Consider the following 20,492-nt stretch of genomic DNA (forward strand, 5'->3'; position numbering starts at 1 on the left):
CTGCATGGTCATCAGTTCGAAACCACGAGTAAGTAGTTCCACGGGAGAAAAGACCGGGCTTTCTGCTCTGTCAACAGTCCCAGTCTTGGAAGCTCACAGGAGCTTGCTAGGACTCAACATGGGTTCAATGGCAGTAAGGTTTTTTTTGGGGGGAGGGGTATTGGTCCTTGCAGTTAGCAGGGCAATGTACAAGCCACTATGCCACCAGGGTACACTCTAGGGATGAGTGAAGGTGGTGGTTGAACAAGAAGGTGAGCATAACAGTGCATGTGAAGAAAGTAGACTTGGCCATGTTTTCTTACATATATATGTGCCACAATTTTTTTAATCTCTTATCAAACTAAAAAGGTGGTTTAAAAAGAATTATATATTTTAAAGAATTTCTTTCTCAGGCAATTCATACTGAGGTTAATTTCAAATTGAGGACATTTGGTCTCTCTCTTTCCTTTGTCTTGCCCTATGAAACACAAGCCCACTGGTACAGATAGGAACTGGAAACACAGGGAATCCAGGGCAGATGACCTCTTCAGAACCAGTGGTGTGAGTGATGATACTGGGAGGGTGGAGGAAGGGTAGGTGGGAAAGGGGGAACCGATTACAAAGATCTACAAATAACCTCGTCCCTGGGGGACAGACAACAGAAAAGTAGGTGGGGGAGACATCAGACAGGGAAAGAGATGACAAAATAATAATTTATAAATTATCAAGGGTTCATGAGGGAGGGAAGTAGGGAGGGAGGGGAAAATGAGGAGCTGATGCCAGGGGCTTAGGTGGAGAGCAAATATTCTGAGAATGATGAGGGCAATGAATGTACAAATGTGCTTTACACAATTGATGTATGTATGGATTGTGATAAGAGTTGTACGAGCCTAATAAAATGATTTTTTAAATGGGAGAAAACACACACACAAGCCCTCAGAAACCCTGAATGTGACTATCAAGGGGACACTTGGCACCAGCAGGGCAGAGGCCGCAGGTTTCAAAGTCCTCCCCAGGAAGGGAGCAGGGTGGTGATGGCCATGGTCAGACTCAGGCTCTGGAATGGAACCCCTACCGCTATGCCCTGAGCCTCCCAAGGCTGCCTGTCCACTCTCCCCTTCGTCCTCAGACAGGCCCAGGTGCTGAGAGTGGGTGGGGTGGTGGCTATGGGGCTGTTAGTGAAAGAAAGGCCACCTTGCTCCCAAGGTAGAAGTAACCAGAGAAGGAAGTTCTGGACAATGGAATGTGAGAAGCTCCAGGTCGTGGGATGACCTTCAAGGTGGAAACACTTCCCTCTGCCCTCGGCCCTCCTGGAACGCGGTCGCGATGACTGGTGTGCGGGCCGCCATGTGGGGCACCGAGGGAGAAACAAGCCACCGAGGATGGTGTGCGGATGGCAGCTTGGATCCGAGAAGCCTTCAGGGCGCTATCCTTGGTGGGTGGAGGGTAACAAGGACATGGACCTGACCCTGCCTGTTTTCCTCGCTCTGCTCCTGTGAGGTAAGCGCAGGTGCACGGAGCAGATTGTCAGTGCTCCATCTCACAATGCACAGTTTCAAACCCACTGCCACCCCCTCAGTGCTCCATCACGTAGCCCACTTCCTCCGGTGTTTCTGGCCTCCATGCCTTCTCTCCTAGCCCTCTGATTATTCTAACATGGGGATGAGTGCACACCAGGCCTGAAGAGGGGCTAAGGGCCACGGCCTTGAGGGTACTACCAGCCTGGGTTCTTTTAGGAGGCTGAGTTTTTGTTTCACATTTTTCTCCCACGCTATCTAAAACCTTCCGGCAGCAGCACTGGCCAGGCGCCGTCTAGTTCTTCGGCTAACCCTCCTTCCTATGGGTCTTTGCCACTGCGGATGCTGGACAGCTGCAACCCACATTTCGTAGACCTCCTTGCATTGAGGACTCTGGGTGTGTTGTACATTCAGGCAATGAGATGCCTTCCTCAAGTTGTGAGACGGTTAAGTAGCCAGAATAGGGGCTAAAGGTGGTTGTCTCCCCAATATCTGCATAGGCCAGAACACCGGGGTTGGAAAGAAACCAGGTGCATTAATTAGACACCTATGGAGACCCAAGCTGAGCATGCTCAGACACAAGCACCCAGGCCCAGTTGGGAGGTCCACCTGGGTGCACAAACTAGGCCCAGCCACCTGACATCACACAGGTGGGCCTAAACTCAGTCAGTGAGGTCAGCCAATCCCTTCAACCACGCCTCCCCAGCCGGGGGAGACAGAAGCAGCCATGGGCAGGCTGCCAATCCCTTTTACTCCTCTCTGACTCTCTTTAACTCCTCTTTCCCTCTGGTCTTGTTCAGATGCGCTTTTGCAGGTGGGAGGGCAGGGGCGCACAGGTGCCTCAGGACCTGGGGCCCTAGGTCTCTCTCAGGCCTCTCTCTCAAGGCATTCTTTTGGGATTTCCTGCTCTTGGCCCCTGGGACTTCCTGTGAAGACCTGAAACTTCCCTTTTTCTCCTAAAAGTCACTTGGATCGCAAACGTGCTTCTGCTGCATGAATTCTTTCGGCATTGCGATGCAAGAACCCAGGTCAACCACCCCAGAAACCTAACAGAACAGGGCAGGGAGGCAGAGCCGAGAGGCTCCAGAAGGTCTTCCTGCAGCCTCACTGCAGGGGCCAACTGTTCACGCTGCAGATACCGAGCTCCGGACAGCAACCAGCCATCCTCTGTGGGTGCCAGTCTTGCATGCCTGGTTCTAGATCCAACAATGTGGTGGCTGAATCATCCTGGCCCCAGACTGCAGCTAGGACATGCTCTCCTGGAGCTGAAATCTACAGCAGGAGCCTCCTGCTTCCTGCCCTGCTGACTGGGCCAGAGAGAGGGCAGTCCGGAGCAGTAACTTCAGGAACAGTCAGTGGACAGGAGTCCTTTCTGGAGGCCCAACCCCAAACCTGCTCCAGCCTCTCTCAATTTCTGGTCTTAAATCCCTTTCCGCTTCAAATGGCCCGGAGTCCTGACTAACACAACCCCCACCCCCACCCACGCCATCCTGCCTAGGCCTAGAAGGCTTTTCCATGAGAGAGAACAAACCCCTAGGATGTGTAAGCCCCTGAGACCTGATGGGGTGAGCTGGGGAGGGGAGTGTTGGGATACTCCCAATTGAACCTGAGCCTAACTCACAGCTTAAACTGTCAGAGTAAACAGTAAGCACATGAAAGCAGAGGCCTTTCCCAATGAGTTAATCCAGACGTTTGCAAGCATGCTCAGATGCACGTGCTGGGAAGAGCCAGACAACTGAGTAAAACATTCTTGTAAGACAAGTCCTGGCTCCTGTGTCAGGCACACTGTGTCTGGACCTTAGGCAAATGGTCCAGCCGTGCAGTAGAAACAGGGTCCTAATACTTACTGGAGGGAGCCCTGCCCTGGTGGTTACTCCTTGGGCCACTAACCTAGAGGTGAGTTTGAAACCACCAGCTGCTCCTTGGGAGAGAGACAGGGCTTTCTACTCTCACCTAAGAGTTACAGTCTCGGAAACCCACAGGGGCAGTTCTACTCTGTCCTATAGGGTCGCTATGATTTGGAATTGACTTGGGTTGGGTTATTACTACTGTGAAAACCATTGTAAAACATAAAGAGCTTCTGGCAACAAAACCCAAACTCACTGCCATCAAGTCAACTCTGACTCATAGCAACCTTACAGTAAGAACTGGCCCTGTGGGGTTTCCGAAGCCGTAAATCTTCACAGGAGTAGAACGTTCATCCTTCTCCCGCAGAGAAGTTGGTGATTTTGAACTACTGACCTCGCAGTAAACAGCCCAGTGTGTAACCCTCTACACCACCAGGCTTAAATAGATGCCTGGCGGATCTCCAATAGCACCAGCCTATCATCTAACTGTATTGCTTGTGTACCAGTATACTCTCATTTTAAAACATTAGGCCTTCTCTGGAGCAGGTGCTTTGAAGGGACATAGATCCAAATGAAAGATGAGGCAAAGGAGTATTCAAGATGACAGTGTACAGTCAACATCCAGGAAACAAGGGGCCGTGGATAGCCAGGTTCAATTGGCTCTGGGTCTGAAGCACAGAATGGCCAGTACAGGAACAGGCTGGCACCATCACCTCTGCCAACGTTGGCTTTCTCCCTCTTAAAATAAGGCCAATGTCTCTGCGATGCTCACCTTCCCAACACGATCACTGCACTGAAGACAAAATGTGTACATAAGCAAATGTGGTGAAGAAAGATAATGGTACCCGGCTATCAAAAGATATAGCATCTGGAGTCTTAAAGGCTTAAAGATAAACAAGTGGCCATCTAGCAGGGAAGCAACAAAGCCCACATGGAAGAAGCACATCAGCCTGTGTGATCATGAGGTGTTGATGGGATCATGTATCAGGCATCTAAGACCCAGAATAAAACCATACCCAAGGTGAAAGGGAGGGGGGCCTGGAGTGGAGACCCAATGCCCATCTGTAGACAATTAAATATCCCCTCACAAAGGGGTCACAGGGAAGAGATGAGCCAGTCAGGGTGCAGTATAGGACCAACGAAACACACAACTTTCCTCTAGTTCTTTGGTGCTTCCTTGACCCCACTATCATGACCTCAGTTCACCTTACAAATCGGATTAGACCAGAGCATGCACACTGCTATAGATAAGAGCCCACAACACAGGGAATCCAGGATAGATAAACTCCTCAGGGCCAACAAGGAGAGTAGAGATACCAGGAAGATTAGGGGAGGGTGGGGGGTGAAAGGGAGGAATCGATCACAAGATCAACCTAGAACCCCCTCCCGGGGAGACAAATAATGGAAAAGTGGATGGGGGGCAATGGAGGATAATATAAGATATGGAAAAACAGTCTATAACTTATCAAGGGTTTGTGAGGGAGGGTGGGGGAAGAAATGGGGAGCTGATATCAGGGGCTCAAGTGGAAAGAGAATGCTTTGAAAATGATGATGGCGGTATGTGTACAAAGGTGCTTGACACACTGGAGGAATTGTGATTAGAGATGTAAGAGCCCCTAATAAAAGTATTTCTAAAAATAAAATAAGGCCAATGCCAAACAAGCCCAGCGATGCTGTAAGCTGAGCACTGAATGACATAGTGCATGAGGAACAAAAATCAAAATCACTAAAAAAAAAAAAGACCAGGATTACTGGTCAAATGGAGACTGTGGGACCCCCCAAGAGTTTGACTCTTGGTCTCTCATCAGGTCTGGAATGAATTCACCTCATGGCTCAATTTTCAGCCACATACGCATGTCTATAAGGCAGAACAATAACACACCTTATAAACAACCATTTGATAGCAGGTGGGAATGCCAACAGGAAACACAGGAAAGAAATGGGATTCATGAAGTTGCATTGTGGGATTGCAAATCAATGCCATGAGACAAAGTGTGTGTGAACTGTTGAATATGAAACATATGCTCTGTAAACCATTAACCAATTCGCAAAATGTTTTTTAAAAAATTTAAAAACTCAAAAGGCAGTGAGGTAGTGCAGGTAAACCAGGTTGCACACCACCCAGTAAGTGAGTGGTCAGCTCCAACCCATGGTCACCAGTACGAGATCACACACCCTGGAGGAGGAGTCACTGTGGACAACACACTGAGCTGTGCATTCCCCGGGTCAGGGGTCAAAGCATAGCTGTTTTTGAAACTGGGCCTGCCCTTGGCAGGCAGACAAGAAAGGTGAGGCAGACGGAGTGGACTCACGAGTGTACACTTGGAGAAAGCCGGGCGTGCCCTCAGAGGCCCCGTCTTGCATGGGATACACCGTGAAGTTATATAAGGTGCAGGGTGTGAGTCCAGGAATGGCAACACGGGTTTCGTTGGCCGTGAGGTTGAAGGACATGGTCTGCTTTGCCACTTGTATTTTGTAGATGTAGTCAGAAGACTGCAGAGTTTCCTTAATCTTCCAGGTCAGCATAATGCTGGTAGCGCTGATGTTCACCACGCGGAGGTCAAAAACCTGGCTGTTAGACTCTGTGTAGACAGAAGGAGAGTTCAACATTACAGAAATGGCCAAGCCAGAGAAAGAGAAACTGTGTCAGGGCGCGATAGCACTCTTGGTATGGTTCCTCCTCCCTCCACGCTGGTGACCACTTCTGGAAATGGATGTGGGTCCCAGGAAAAGTCAGCCAGCGCCAGGGAGTGCAGAACAACTGGCCGACTACATGGTTACATTTTGCTCGTGTTGAGAGATGACTCTTACAGACATGCTGGCCCCCTACCCAAACTACAACACGGTCTCCATGTGTGCATTGCCCTGGGTGCCAAGGGCGCCTTTCAGAAAGAGTCTTCAACCTTAGACACGTTCGAGAATGAGCACTATGCCCTCCATGGTCATCCATCTGGGAATGATCTGAGCCCCAAACCTCGAACCATTCAAGAAAGCCCAGGCGTACAGGTCAGAGAGAGGCCAGCAGAACGCCTGAGACACAGGTTCTTAGCCATCCAGCAGAGACGGAAATAAATTCACCCCCGTGCCTCAATCGTCAGCCCAACCACAGACTGATCTGTTAGGGGGATAATAACATAAGCATGGCTCACGAACCGTAGAATGATCAACCCTTGAGATGAAAAGAGTAGCAATTCCCCACCAACGGACTCAGAGAAGTTAGGAAATGAAGAACAGACACAGGAACCACAGGAGGGAATGGAGCAAGGGATGCTACACTGTTGACATCATGGGGACTGCGACCAATGAGCCGCAAGAAAATGTGTACCAATTGCTGAATGGAAAATCGATCCGCTCTATAAACCTTCACCTAATTGGCAGCTAAAAGGACAAGAAAGGAAAGTAGGTCTAGGTGCCCAGGCTAGCTCTGCTTACACGGCCAAGGGGAGCAGGGCTCATCCACATGACGTCTTTTAGCAAAGGGGCCTGCCTCTCCATGGCCCTGCCCTGGGCACATGGCTTGGAGAGGGGCACACAGCCTAGATTTCAGCTCCACTCTTCTCATGAATGGGACGACCTACACCGGTACCTGGAGCCCTGGGGAAGCCTGCCCTGCTCTCTCTCTCTCTCTCTCTCTCTCTCTCTCTCTCTCTCTCTCCCCCTTTCCCACCTCACAACACCCTCTAGAAATGGAGCCATCTGCACCAGAGGTCCTCCCACTCCTGCCAGTGCCTGCACCCTCTCCTTCCCCCACCCCCAGGTGAGCATCCCCAGAAAAGACTGAAGTGGGCATGAGTGGGACCTCCTTCCAAGAGGGCATCAAGAAGCACAGTTAATTCCTAACACACATAGCTGTCATCCACTTCTTGCCGAAATCTTCTTGCCCCATACAATTCATCTAGCCTGGTCAGTCACTGTCCCTGGTTATCCTAAACCAGGCCCGCCCCCTCTTTTCACTCTCTAGAGAAGGGATGATCCTGAGAAACACCCCTGCCAATAGCTTTTTAGGAATTAAATCAACCCCCTGAAATATTCTGAACCCCAACAACCCCCTCCCCTTCCTCTGCATCTGTCCCCACTCTCCCCGTCAGACTCTCACTGGGGTCTGGACACCTGGGTACCTTCCTGTCTGGTCTCCCAGCCTAGGGTGTTACACTGCCCCAAGCCCTCCCCCATTTCACTGCCAGCCCTTTCTTCTTTCTGCTCCCCCACCTGGCGCTCTCTCTCTCTCTCTCTCTCTCTCTCTCTCTCTCTCTCTCTCTCTCTCTCTCTCTCTCTCTCACTTCCCCCTCCCATGGGAGATTGGTGGGCCTTTGGTCGTCCTTGTAAGACTATCTTTCGTTTAAGCCATAGGACAGATGCAGAGCTCCCAGGCTGCCATCTTGTGGTCGCTGTGAAAGAGCTTCCGCTCCCTTCCAGACTGCCCTCCCAGCTCCCGAATTCCCTCCTCCCACTGACTCCTGCTCATGCTGAGGGCTCAATAGTCAAGCCCTCCCCTCTCTCCACTTATCAAACCCTTTCCGCCCTCCCAAGCAAGTCCACACCCCCTGCAGAAGAGGCCTTCTCTCTGGTTTGATGGAAGAAGTGGCTGTGCTCCTGCCTTCTCTGGGCCACGCCTACTGTGATTGCGGTTTGCCATTGTGTCGGCTCTAACTCACGGCACCCCAGGTGCAAAGCCGATCGATAGGCTTTATTGCCAAGTCACTACTGGATGGAGCTGAACCACCCATCTTTTCGCTCACAGTCGGGGTACCTAAAACATCCACTGCCATCAGTCCACTCCAAACACTGGGGATCCTCTACGACAGAGCAGCACTGATCCCCGGGGTTCCTCGGGCCCTAACCCTGGATGGGAGCAGACTGCCTCATCTTTCTCCCAAGGAGCGAGTGGCGGGTGTCAGATGACCAACGCTTGACCCACAGTTCCATCAGAGTTCCTTCCTGTCAGCACGGTCCCTTCTCAAGGGACTCTGAATCTGGAGTCAAGCGTGGTGGGAAGGGACCTGCCTCAGCCTGCCCAGCCCTCTACAGAATCCTGAGTGTCCGCCTATTTTCCATCCCCATCCCAACAGCCGTCCCCAGTGGGCCTATCAGAGCCTTTAAAAATAGGTACTTTGTGGAAAGAGAAGGCGCTGCTTACAGCCAAGCCCCCGATGGTGGTGGGGCTGCAGCCTCAGTTCCTGAGCCCACAGGGCCACCTCGTGTACTCTCCTCTGTGTACTGGTCTTGAGGCTGAGCCCGCCCTGGGAGGAGGGGCCAGGCATAGTTCTGCTTCCTCCTCCGCACAATCCAAGAAGCCCCCAAAGATCAGAGGGGAGTACTGCTAATCTATAAGGCTAACTTTGCTCTGGTCATCGGGTGCCATCCAACCGGAACCTCTGTGAAAGAGCAGAATGGCCCCCGGCAGGTTTCCTGGACTGTGAGCCTGACGACCGCAGACCAACACCAGGTCTTTCTGCAGCAGAGCCATGGGGGGTTCACACCATCAACCTTTCTGTTAGCAGCTGAGCACCTAACGGTCGTGCTCCCCAGCCCGCTGCCATTGACTTGATTCTGACCCACAGCAGCCTTGTAGGACAGAGCAGAGCGGCCCCTCTAGGTTACAAAGGCTGTACCTCTACAGGAGCAGAAAACCCCATCAGTTTCCTGAGGAGCAGCTAGGAGGTTCAGACCGCTGGTCCTGTGGTGAAAGGTTCAATGTGGAACTTACTACGTTACCCGACCTCCAAACCAAACACTGCTCTCCAGTAGATTCTAACACACAGGCACCCTACACAGGGGTTCCAGGGCTAGAAATCCTCGTGGAATAGGCAGTCTCATCTTTCTCTCTCAAGCTGACCAGTGGTTTTGAACCACCAACCTTGTTATTAGCAGTCCAATGCCTAGCCAACAGCACCAATGAAACATTTTTTTTAACCGCACTGTCAAAAAGAAAGAAACCAAAAAAAATCAAAAGAAAGAAAATCCGCGCTGTCATTGGGTCAACGACAGCCCATAGCGACGCGACAGAACAGGGTAGACATGTCGCTGCGGATTTCTGAGACTGTAACTCTTTACAGACACAGAAAGCTTCATCCTTCTGCCAGTGGTTTCGAATTGCTTCCGTTGTGTTCTGAAGCCCAACACATAACAACTATGCCACGAGGGCTCCCTTAAATCACACTTCCAATCCCATTCGCATAGGCAATTTGTCTTTCCAAAGAAAAATCCATCGGAACCCCAAGGTCAGGCTTTAATTTAAAAAATAATTTTAACTAATTTTTTTAACTTGTGGGGAAATTTTTAAGCAGCATCAACAAAATGAGTAGCTAAACAGGGAAAGTAATACATTAGTTCCTCTCAGTGGCTCGTAGGGACATTCTAGATGGAGATACGAAGGACAGACAGAAGGCGGGCTGGGTGCCGGCACATCGCAGCCTCTCACGGCACATCGCAGCCATGGTCTGCAGTCCAGCCCCGTGAAAGAAACACCTGGAAGCCAGCTTTCACAGCAGCTGAGTGGATCTGCCCTGTCTGAAAACATCTTTCCCAGAACACTCGCTGCCTACGAAAGGACTTACTAATAAGCAAGAAATCACTCGGGAGCAGAATCACAGAGAAGAACACTCCGTGCTGGAAAATGCTGTCGGAAACCATTCTAAAAGTCAACGTACTTGTCCAGAATCCCACGGCCTGCGGCTGTCCCTCCATGCCATTTTCTGCTTGAGAATAAACAGTGGCCTTGTACTCCGTGCTCGGCTTTAATCCGCCAATCCAGACCCTCGTGTCCCAGGACCCTTGGGAAGAGGAGGAGTCTTCAGGCTCCAGGTGGTATCTGTCCCCAGGGGCAGCCGGGCTGCTGAGGGGCATCTCCGTGGAGTTGCGCAGGGGGCTGTTGGCTTCTGCGTCAAATACAAACGGCAAAAACATGAACTGCGGGAGAAGCCCCTGCCCCTCTTCCTCCCCCCTCCCCTCCGCCTTTCTGACAGCGCCAGTCAGTCCTCCCCCAGGCAGAGAGGCAGCTTCCCGAAAGAGCCCTACTTTGGGCAGATTTTTTGTTCCATATGCTTAAACCTTGGGTTTTAAAAAGTAATAATAATAAGCAGTTACCCCCAAGTTCATTGCAACTCATGGTGGCCCCAGTACAGAGCTCATCTGAGCAGCCCCCTCCTCACTGATGCCGGGGGACCAGAGGAAGTAACGCATCTGTCCTTTGTTCCACTGAAGGTTAACATCCTAAAGGACCTCTGGACTCCAAAATGTTGTGAGCCTAATTTCTATTCTGAGTGCCTGGAGAATGGGGTGGGGCAGGGGGGAGGGGGCTCACTTTTCCTTTCTCTTTCAAGAGTGAGAACATTCTAAAATGTGGCGGGAGGGTCCTCTATACGTTCTGTGACACTGTACAAAGACAAAAATGCTGTTTTCCTATCAAGTCACTGAGGCCCGATTCCAGCAAGGGGGACAGGAAAATGGCGTGGGGGAGTGCTCACTATAACCAAGGAAGAAGAGTCAGGGAGACTGTGTGCTCTTGCCTGGGACCCAGAGTCCCTGCACTGAGAACCTGCTAGACCCAGACGACAGAGATGATGTAACACGTCGGCTGGCAAGCAGGATCCACAAAAACAGGAGACTGTCATGAGAAAGCACAGTGGGCTTTCCAGTCCACAGGGCAGGGTGGTTACAGTGGGTGCCTCCTGACACTTGGCAGAGCTCAGCAACCCACCGTGAGAGAGGTGAGAGCCTTTGGGTTAGGCTTACAGCAGAGCCAGGTGCCTCTAGGAACTTATCCATCAGGCGAAGGAGCTTTGTAACACGTGCCTGAGAAGGGCAGGGGCTGGGTTGGGCCAGCTTAAGAAGCCCTAGGAACCAAAGGGCAAGAGGAGGTCTGCCTGCAGGCATGAAGAGCTGTTCCGACCAAAGAACTGTATCCTAAGTCACTGCTGATCTTGACGTGTAACTTGTAACTTCCCTTAAAAAACTCATGATCAAGGTTATTGTCTATGAGTTCAGTGTGATGACTACAAGGAGTTCTCAGACCCAACAGAGGAGCAGGGAGCTGTAGTGGGAATGGCTGGCATAAGAATTGCTCAAAAAGGTTGGCGAAAGAATGTCCCAACCCTTCTACTCAGGAATCGCCTGGGCTGCCGACACGGACACTGATTCTCCTCTCCTTCCTCTTGGGAAGTTAGACAAGGTGATGCGACCAGGCCATTTGGAGAGTTGGCGCTGTTTTGCTTTTTTTCAACCAAAGTATATTTCTGTTACTCACCCATGTCACCTTCTGGGTCTCCCCGGGTCTCTAGAAGAAACACGGTGACCTTCACACGAGTCCCTGGCTTCAGATCTTTAATACTGACCACTGAGTCTTGAGTTGACTCATTTTGACTTGCAATGTCTTCCAGGAGCATCCGGCAGTTGGCAGTGCCGTTCCCACTGGTCCAAGTCAGGTTAACTTCCATCGTGCCCGTGAAGACCACATGGAGACCAGAGACCGGACTGGGTTCTATTATAAAACACACACGTTGGGCATGAATGAAGTGAGCAGTCTGAGGTCACCTTCCATTAAGAATGACTGCAGTCTGTGGTATCTCATGGTAAGTCCTTAAAAAATACTTCCTTTATAACAGAATCTCATTTCACGGGGAGTGGGGGGGGGATCATTAGACAGAAGGGAGGAAAAAAATAAACGTTGCTCAATCAGAAATGTTGCTTTATACAAAGAGAGAATTCTCTTGCCCGTTCTTGTCCATCTTAGAAGATGTTCAAAGCCTGTGCACTGCACAATCACATATGTACTTTGTTTTAAGCTTCCAGTTCTGCCTTACACTAACTAACGTTTAGAATCGCTTATCTTGTTTTACACAGCTGCATCTAGACAGGCAGGCTCACTGAAACACAAATCGTTCTTTCAGAAAAACAATGGAAGATTCATGAAGACGCCTGATTTCTTAGACTTCACAGCTTTGAACACCGTGGATCATGGATCATGTGACTGTCTTAGCGTAGTCCCTATTTGAGTTTTAATAAGGTATGAATGCATACAGCTGTCTTACACGACATAATGGTCAGTCAAAATGTTTGCTTCAGAGTTCCTCGTGAAATGATGTAAATCGCAATGGGTGCACCACTGCCTAACTTCACAGTTGTGTAGCAAGCCTGTACCGAAGTCTGCTCATGGTGTTCCCAGTTGTTTATTTTTTAGAACCTTTCTGCCAAAATGTTTCACTAGCTGTCCAATTTTCTACCAGTAACCCCCACAGTGACTTGCAACATTTCTGAGTTGCTTCTTTAAATAACCATGCTTCATTACACTTATTCTAGACTTCAGGGGGGAAAGCGTTATGTAAAGTGTCTCAATTCAAGAGAAATGCAAAGAAAGGCATTGTCTAGTACCAAGACACTTCAACTCAGGACCTCATCCCTGCCCTCCAGCCCTGTGGTGTTTTCCCAGAACTTCCACCTGCACCATCCCCTCATCCTGGAATCTTTCACTTCATTTGACTGATAGTGCCCATCAATTAAACCAGCTCAGCCAAAAGGACATCTTGCATGTAAAAACAAACAAACCACCACCATAAAGCGAATTCCAATTCATAGCACCCTACAGAATAAGCCCTGAGACAGAACAGAGTAGCCTGTGAGGGAGAGTAGCAGGGGGACTTCCTGCCTGTGCGGGCAGCGGCCAAGGGACCACAGGACTGACAAGTTGAGGGTCAGAGAAAGAGCTGACTGAGGAGAGGTATCCCTGTGGACCAATGACTGCACCCTGAAGGTTACCTGCCCCTGGATTGTGGTAACTCATGAACTCCCCTAAGCAGCCTCCTTCACTGTGAGTACTGTCTGGGCCTCTGTGTGGCCATTGCCAAAGTCTCGGGTCCAGCAGAGAGGCAGAGTGCTATGGAGGGACGGCCGGGGTCCGAACAGATAAAGATGGTGCCGGGTGTGGGCACGGCTGCCCCTGCACCCAGACAATGGGGAAACCAGACGAGGTCGACTGACATCCCCTCCACATCATTTTTGCAGACAGAATATGGGACTACAATTTTGGAACAAACAGAAAGGTTAAAATAAGAGGTCTAAAATGTGCTCGAGGTTCAGGAAGCAACGAAGAGGCTCTTGGCTCTGGACCGGCAGTGGGGACCAGAGGACTCCGAACGAGTCATGAGACTCGGTGGCTGCACCGAGTCAGGCTGACACACCAGCTCCCCGAGCCCCAGGGCTGTTCTTCCTGTCAGGAAGTGTTCCCCATAGGATGGCATGCGTTCCCCAGGCGGTCACAGACCTTGCTTGGCAGTTATGTCTTTCTCGTAATAAGGGTTAGAAAAATGGATCAGGCATGAAGCCAGCAACGGAAAGATGATTCTTGAAGTGGCATCTTTATGGAAGCAGACGTAGCCCTGGAGCACAGTGCTTGACACCCTCCGCAGTTTGAAGCAAGCAGCCGCTGCTCGGGAAAGCCCCGTGGCAGTTGGCTTCTGGAAAGATCCAGCCCTGGGGACCCTGGGAGGTCGCCCTACTCGGTCACAGAGGGTGACCATGCACAAGCATCGACTCTGCCACAACGGGTACTTAAACTCACTTTAAAGCAAACAAAACGAAATATAACCTACAAGCCCCGAGCGTTTGCCTGTGGTCTGCAGGTGACTGGACCGGCACACACCCGTCTAGCCTAGGCGACTCTAAGACCCCCCGGATCCAGCTGTCAAATGGGCTGCCCTGCTGCTGGATTGAGTCTTTGGGTCAAGCGTTTTCAGGGGGAGGATTTCTCATGCTGCTCATTCACCCGCCTTTTAGAATTGCATTTCCTTTGCAAGAAATGCATTACGACTCACCTGCCTGCCTCACTGACTGCGCGGCTGTTCTCGGTCTCATTATCATACCGCAGCCTCGGGGTGCGGATGCGGGCTCCCTGGGATCCCGTCCCACGCCCTGATGCTCACTGACTGAGGGACTGATGCTCAGGACAGTCCCGGCACCACCGTGTCTTCATCTATCGCACATGGAGTTATAAGACTGATCCCACGGCACCAAGTAGATTCCAACTCACCGTGACCATGTAGGGCAGGGCAGAACCGACTCTGTGGGTCTCTGAAACTCTGCCTCTTTTCGGGAGTAGAGAGCCCCGTCATTCTCCTGCGGAGTGGCCGGTGATTTCAAACTGCTGCTTTGGCAGTTCGAGGCCCAATGCATAACCCACTACAACACCAGGGTTCCAATCAGGTTATCGTGAGGATAAAATTACGTATCGAGGACAACTAAGCACGTGGTCAGTAAACCAGATTTGTTGTCTTCTAGTCCATCCTGACACACCAACATGGAACTGTCTCATTGGGTTTCTGAGGTCGTCACTCTTGGCGGGAGCTGATAGCCTCATGAGTCTCTCTCAGAGAGGCTGGTGGGTTCGAACCGCTGACTTGCAATTAGCAGCTCAACTACTAACCCCTTATGCCATCAGTTAGGTCTATAATTCAGCAGCTGGTGAACTTTGCTTGGACAAGTCCCCTTCCTTGGGGGCTTTCTGTGGAGTAAAGCCACTTGGCTCATGTTCTGGGTACTGCATCAGCATAAGCGTATGCATGTCCTTTCTGCCTGCCTGCATGTGTGTGCACATGCGTGCGTCTTCTTGCTCTATAAAACTGTACTGTGATGTTCCAGGAACTTCTAGAAGGTACCTGTCACACCCTCTCCAGTGACCTCTCTCTTTCTCTCAACTCGCTGCCATTGAACTCAGAGCGACCCTATGGATGGGCTAGAACAGGCCCCTTAGGGTTTCTGAGAGGGTTGCTGAGAACAGAAGCCCTGTCTTTCTCCTGGGAAGCCCAGTGTTGCCTTTGTGGATCCCAGCACCCCCAGGACTTCTCCCTCTCTCTCCCTTCCTCTTTCTTTATCGGGCGGATTTCAAAATGATGCTCTCTGGCTGGTTGTGTACTCGGGAAATTTTTCCCCCTTTTTAGCTTCTTTGTATCTAATAAGATAAACCTAAATTACCATCATTAAAAATATGATTTTTCTTTTGATAAGCCAAAGGAAAAACCTGATGGTGCTTGATTCTATTGATTTCCTTCCCGAGCCATCACTGTGACCGTGGCAGCACTGTCTGGTCACTTACCCGTCTGACTGCGTACTATTCCAGGGGGCCCTTCAGCCCCGTTTGGTCCTTGTGGAAATATCTCAAAAAGATAGCGGGTCCCCGGGCTCAGGTCCCCAATGACAATATTGCAGTTGCTGGTGGTATCTGTTTTATTCCACGCTTCTCTGTCTGCATCCAGACTGGTGACTATCCTGAAGGCCTGTGCGTGGGCGCTGCTCCAAGCCAAGCTGATCTCCGTGGTGCTGACATCTGTCACTCGAAAGCTGGACACGGGGCCCGGGGCTGCGGGGCAGAAGGCGGAAGAGTAGGTTAAGGATCTGTGTCTTTACCAGATGCTAGGTGTCAGTTACAGGGGACCGTACAATATGGGGACGGACAAAGGGGATGGGGGAACATAATCGGCATCATTGAGCTGCATGTGTGAGATTTTTGTTACCGATGGGTGGGATGGGATGGGATGGGATGGGGGGGACACAGAATGGATAGGATGGTTGGTAGGTAAGTAGGCAAACAGACACATACTTAGCAAAAGAACAATTATGTAAAACTTTAATTTTTTTAAGGCAGAGTGAAGCTTCACACAATATTCACGCAGGGATAAATTTCAAATTGAGGGCATTTGGTCTCGCTCCTCTTTGTCTGGTCCCTCAAAACCCTAATTCTGAGCAGCAGGAGGGCAGAGGCTTCTAAGTCCTCCCCAGGGAGTGAGGAGAGTTGTCAACTGCACAGTCAGGCTGGGCTCTGACACAGAGCCCGGCTGCTGCTGGCGGCTTCACCCCAAAACGTGACAAACGCTCCCAGGGCTGCCGTTCACAGAGCGGTGGAGGAGCTGCTGCGGATCTCCAAAGTCCACCCACCCCTTTGTCCTCAGTCAGTCGGCCCCAGATTCTGAGACGTAAATAACAAAATCCAAGCCCAATGCACGTATCAATGCCAGAGCACATCATTCCCTGGGGCAAGGCAGGGAAGGTGGCGCCGGAAACCAGAAGTACAAGGAAGAGGAAAGGTCCTAAAGTTGATTGTGGGAATGATTACACGACTTTTTGAAATATGACTGAACTACTGAAATGTGTGATTTGAACTACTTGCCAACAAGATTGCTGAATTATACGCAAAAGAGGGACGGCCCAGGTAGGCTCCATTAAAAGTATTGGTCTAGGGCCCAACCCCCAAACCTGCTGCCAGCCTTCCCAAGGGCTCCATAAACCCTCACCTCCTAGGAGTAAATCCCTTCCGCTTCAAACAGCCCTGCCATGTACCCTGGTTGACCCTCCTCCCTCCCCATCCTGCCTAGGCCTGGAAGGCTTTACCATGAGAGAGAACAAACCTCTAGGATGTGGAAGCCCCTGAGACCTGATGGGATGGAGTGGACTGGACTGGGCTGGGCCGGGCTGGGCTGGGCTGGGGAGGGGCGTGTTGGGGTACTCCCAGTTGAACCCGAGCCTAACTCACAGCTTAAACCGTCAGAGTAAACGGTGAGCACATGAAAGCCGTTCCCAATGAGCTAACCCGGACGTTTGCAAGCATGCTCAGATGCACGTGCTGGGAAGAGCCAGACCACTGAGTAAAACATTCTTGTAAGTCAATTCCTGGCTCCTGCGTCAGGCACTACTGTGCCCTTGGGTGAATGGTCCAGCCGTGCTGGGCTGTCACTTTCTCCTCTGTAGAAACGGGATCCTGTTATTTAATATGAAAGCCGCTGCAATGCATGCCAAACTTCTGGGAAAGTGCTAAGTAAATGGCTGCCCAGGCTGCCACACCATCAGCCTAGCACCTAACCATCCTGCCGGTAGAGCAAGCGTGCTCGCTGTGAACTATTAGGCCTTCTTTGGAACAGGTGTCCTTCATCATATTCTTAAGGGACATATCTGCAAACAAAAGATGAAACAAAGGCATATCCGTGGTGACAGTACAAAGTCAACATCTAGGCAGCAACGGGACATGGATGTCCAGCTTCTTCTGGTCTCCAGGGAGCAATTTGCTCTGGCTCTGCAGAACAGTCGACTGGCCACTGCAGGCACAGACCCAAGGACTAGCCCCACATCACCTCTCCCAACCTTGGCTTTCGCCCATTTAAAATAAGGCCGATGTCAACCCTGCCCAGGGATGCTGTGAGCACCGAACGAGGGAGTGCAGGTGAAGCCCGTGCCATAACAGCCAGTGAGTGGCCAGCATTCGTCCATGGCCACCAGAGCCATATCACACACCCTGGAGTAAGAGTCCTGTGGACTGGCATGCTGAGCCGGGCAAAGCACAGGTGAGGGGGCAGAGTTTTCCTGTCTCTGCAGCTGGGCCTGCCTGTGGCAGGTGGGCAGGAAAGGTGAGGCAGACAGAGTGAACTCACCAGTACGGACTTGGCAGAAGCTGGGCATGCCCTCAGAGCCATTCTCTTGCACAGGATACACAGTGAAGTTGTAGCGGGTGTTGGGCGTGAGTCCAGGAATGACGGCATGGCTCTCATTGGCCATGACATTGAAAAGACCGGGTCCCCCCTCCACCAGCGCCACCACTTGTATTCTGTAGGATGACACCAGGTCGCTGGGTCTCCAGTTCAGGTTCACACTTGTGGCATTGATGCCCACAATGCTGGTGCCGCAGTTTTGGCTTCTAGAATCTGTGAAGACAGAGCAGAGTTCAAAAGTAATGGGACAGCCACGCCAGAGAGAGAGAGAGAGGGAGAGGGAGGTTATCTCTGTGACATCCTTCCGGGCAAGGGCTCCTCCTCCCTCTATACTGTTCAGCCACTACTGGGAATGTGTGTGGGTCCCAGGAAAGGCCAGCTAGCCCCACCGCGGTGAAGACCGCCCAGCCAGCAACAATGGCACAGTTACGCTTTGTTCATGGTGACTTGGCTTTAATGCAACTCAGGCTTTGCATAATGACTGTGATTAACTGAGATTTGCTTCATTAGGAGGTTTCAGCAAGACCTGCCCCCTTTGTTCGGCTCTGTGAGAGCAATCTAATTAATTACCTCCCTGGTCCACAGACTGGAATTTCACCCATCAAAATAAAGAAAGAAAAAAAAATCCCCAAATGTGAGGATCAACCCATTTTTATTTCCTCCCCCAAAATATATGCTTTTAAAAAATGAAACCAAAGCATAACAAGCTACCAACCATTATCGTCATTTCAGAAATGTTTTAGCATGCATACACAGGATCCCAGAAGGGACCATGCTTTCAACAAAATGTATTTAGCCTCAAGAAAAAACAAAACTTGCTATCCTACCCTTATTTTTCTAATCTTACTATCATTGACCAAGGAGGACGCAGGCTCCACATGAGGGCAAATACCCAGGCAGCTGCGTCTGGTTTCCAAAAGTCGTGTCAACCCTGCAGCCCACCTTGGACATCACAGGACAAGGTGGCAAGACAACTCAATACTTGAGATATAACCGCACATGCAATAGCTATAAATGATACTATATTCCTTCCAGCTACATTTTAAAAACACTGTAGATTTAGCCTGAGGGAGGGAAAAAACACAGAATTTTTAAGTATAAATTTTCCAGGGTACCATTATTCTTTCATTTGAAGTCCCCACATCTAAAAGAAAACTGGATGGGAAGTGGGTCTTAGCCAATTGGCCTGTGGGTTTACGTTCCTGTGACTGCCGGTCTGTGTCCACCAGGGGGCGGTAGAGAACAGCAGGAGAAGGAAGGCGGTGGGAGATGGTACTCACTGTCCTCACCTGCGCACAGGATCTGTAAGAACACAAAAAGAAGAAAACGGAAGTCAGCAGGTTCCCCCAGCCACAGGAGATGCAAATCAGGGGCGAGGCAGCTGAGGCTTTTGGTGCTGGATGAGTGTTGAGAACACACTAGGCAGAGGTGCCGGGCCGGGCCTGGGGTGTGGACACACCGACTCCAGAATCCAATATAGCTGGAGAGTCCATCAGGCACACTGGACCAGCCCTGCTGGATGGACGCTGACTGCTATCCGCAACCCAGTGTCATCCTTCCAGGGCGCCCGGGCAGTTCCCTTCAGTTAGCACCCGGCTGGGGCAAAGGGGCACCGAATCCGAGTGCAGACCCCAGGGACCAGAGGGAAGAGGCCTGAGACCATCACACCACCCTTCTCCAGTAAAGTCCATGTGCCGCAGAACACGGACTGGGCCTAGGGATTCCATTGTGCACAACCTCCCCTTCTTCCTCCTAGCCGTAGGGGGCAGCAGTGTATTGGTATAGCTGAATCCTGTGGCAAATCCTGTGGCAAATTGGCTTCAGAAGGATTTGTTTTAAGACAACAGAAAGGACTTTGAGATTGGTGGGGTCTTGATGCCTGGGGAGGGTCTGGAAAGATATTCGTTATGACCCACAAAGAATTTCCTGGGATTTAAAAGGCCTAAAAGCAAGTAACTCAAGGTTATATATACAGCCTCTTGTTTAGCAAGCATGCCCTTTTTTGTCTTCCAACCTTCCATCAAACTTTCCACAGCCCCTCACACCCTGCACACTCTTGAGGACAGCTTCCCTAAGAACCTCCCTGTTCCTAATCCCTCTGCCCCAGATCTTCCTGTGGCACCGACTGAAATGCCACAGAAGTGCATGTCCCTACTCTATCATATCAACGCACAGTTACCTACATGGCCCTCAGGCTCCCAACCAAAACGCTCTACAGGAACAGGGGCCTTGCCTGTGCTCCTGCACCCAGTAGGCACTCAATAGTCACACTTAGAAGGGGAGAGTGAACCTCGTGTTTTATAGGAGGAGACCTCCTGAGGCCCAGGAAGGAAAGGCCTTGCCCCACAGTGAATTTAAGGCAGTGGTCAGCTGGTCAGGGGTCTGATGATCTGCTTCATTTTTCCTTCCAGGCAGCCCACCACCTGTGGTAATCAAGATCATGCTGAATGGCTGCGCATTCAAACCCGCCCAGACAAGCCTCAGAAGGTCATTGGCTGACAATCCTACAGAGCAATCGCCATGAGGCAGTGACTCGCCAGCACCTTGTACATCAACGGGAGAAGGCGGGGCAATATTCACCCTCAGTGCATGCGTTGGGAAGACAGAGGCAAGGGCCTCGCAGTGCCCAGGCACCGAGTCTCAAAGGCATCTGAGTTCCCCCTCCCCTGTTCCCCCTAGGC

General features: G+C 50.9%; 1 protein-coding gene across 1 annotated transcript in view; it reads right to left on the minus strand.

The window, feature by feature from the left end:
* Nucleotides 1-20,492, minus strand: part of PTPRJ (protein tyrosine phosphatase receptor type J) — a 177,010-nt gene that overhangs the window by 36,820 nt on the left and 119,698 nt on the right. Inside the window, exons 2-7 of the mRNA XM_075545708.1 lie at nucleotides 19,092-19,113; nucleotides 17,755-18,024; nucleotides 15,429-15,692; nucleotides 11,589-11,822; nucleotides 9,994-10,221; nucleotides 5,656-5,925 (exon numbers count right to left, since the gene is read on the minus strand). Of these exons, the coding sequence (XP_075401823.1) occupies nucleotides 5,656-5,925; nucleotides 9,994-10,221; nucleotides 11,589-11,822; nucleotides 15,429-15,692; nucleotides 17,755-18,024; nucleotides 19,092-19,113 (1,288 nt within the window). The remainder of the gene's footprint in view (nucleotides 1-5,655; nucleotides 5,926-9,993; nucleotides 10,222-11,588; nucleotides 11,823-15,428; nucleotides 15,693-17,754; nucleotides 18,025-19,091; nucleotides 19,114-20,492) is intronic.

Source organism: Tenrec ecaudatus, chromosome 4 (genome assembly GCF_050624435.1).
Source record: "Tenrec ecaudatus isolate mTenEca1 chromosome 4, mTenEca1.hap1, whole genome shotgun sequence".
NCBI lineage: Eukaryota > Metazoa > Chordata > Mammalia > Afrosoricida > Tenrecidae > Tenrec > Tenrec ecaudatus.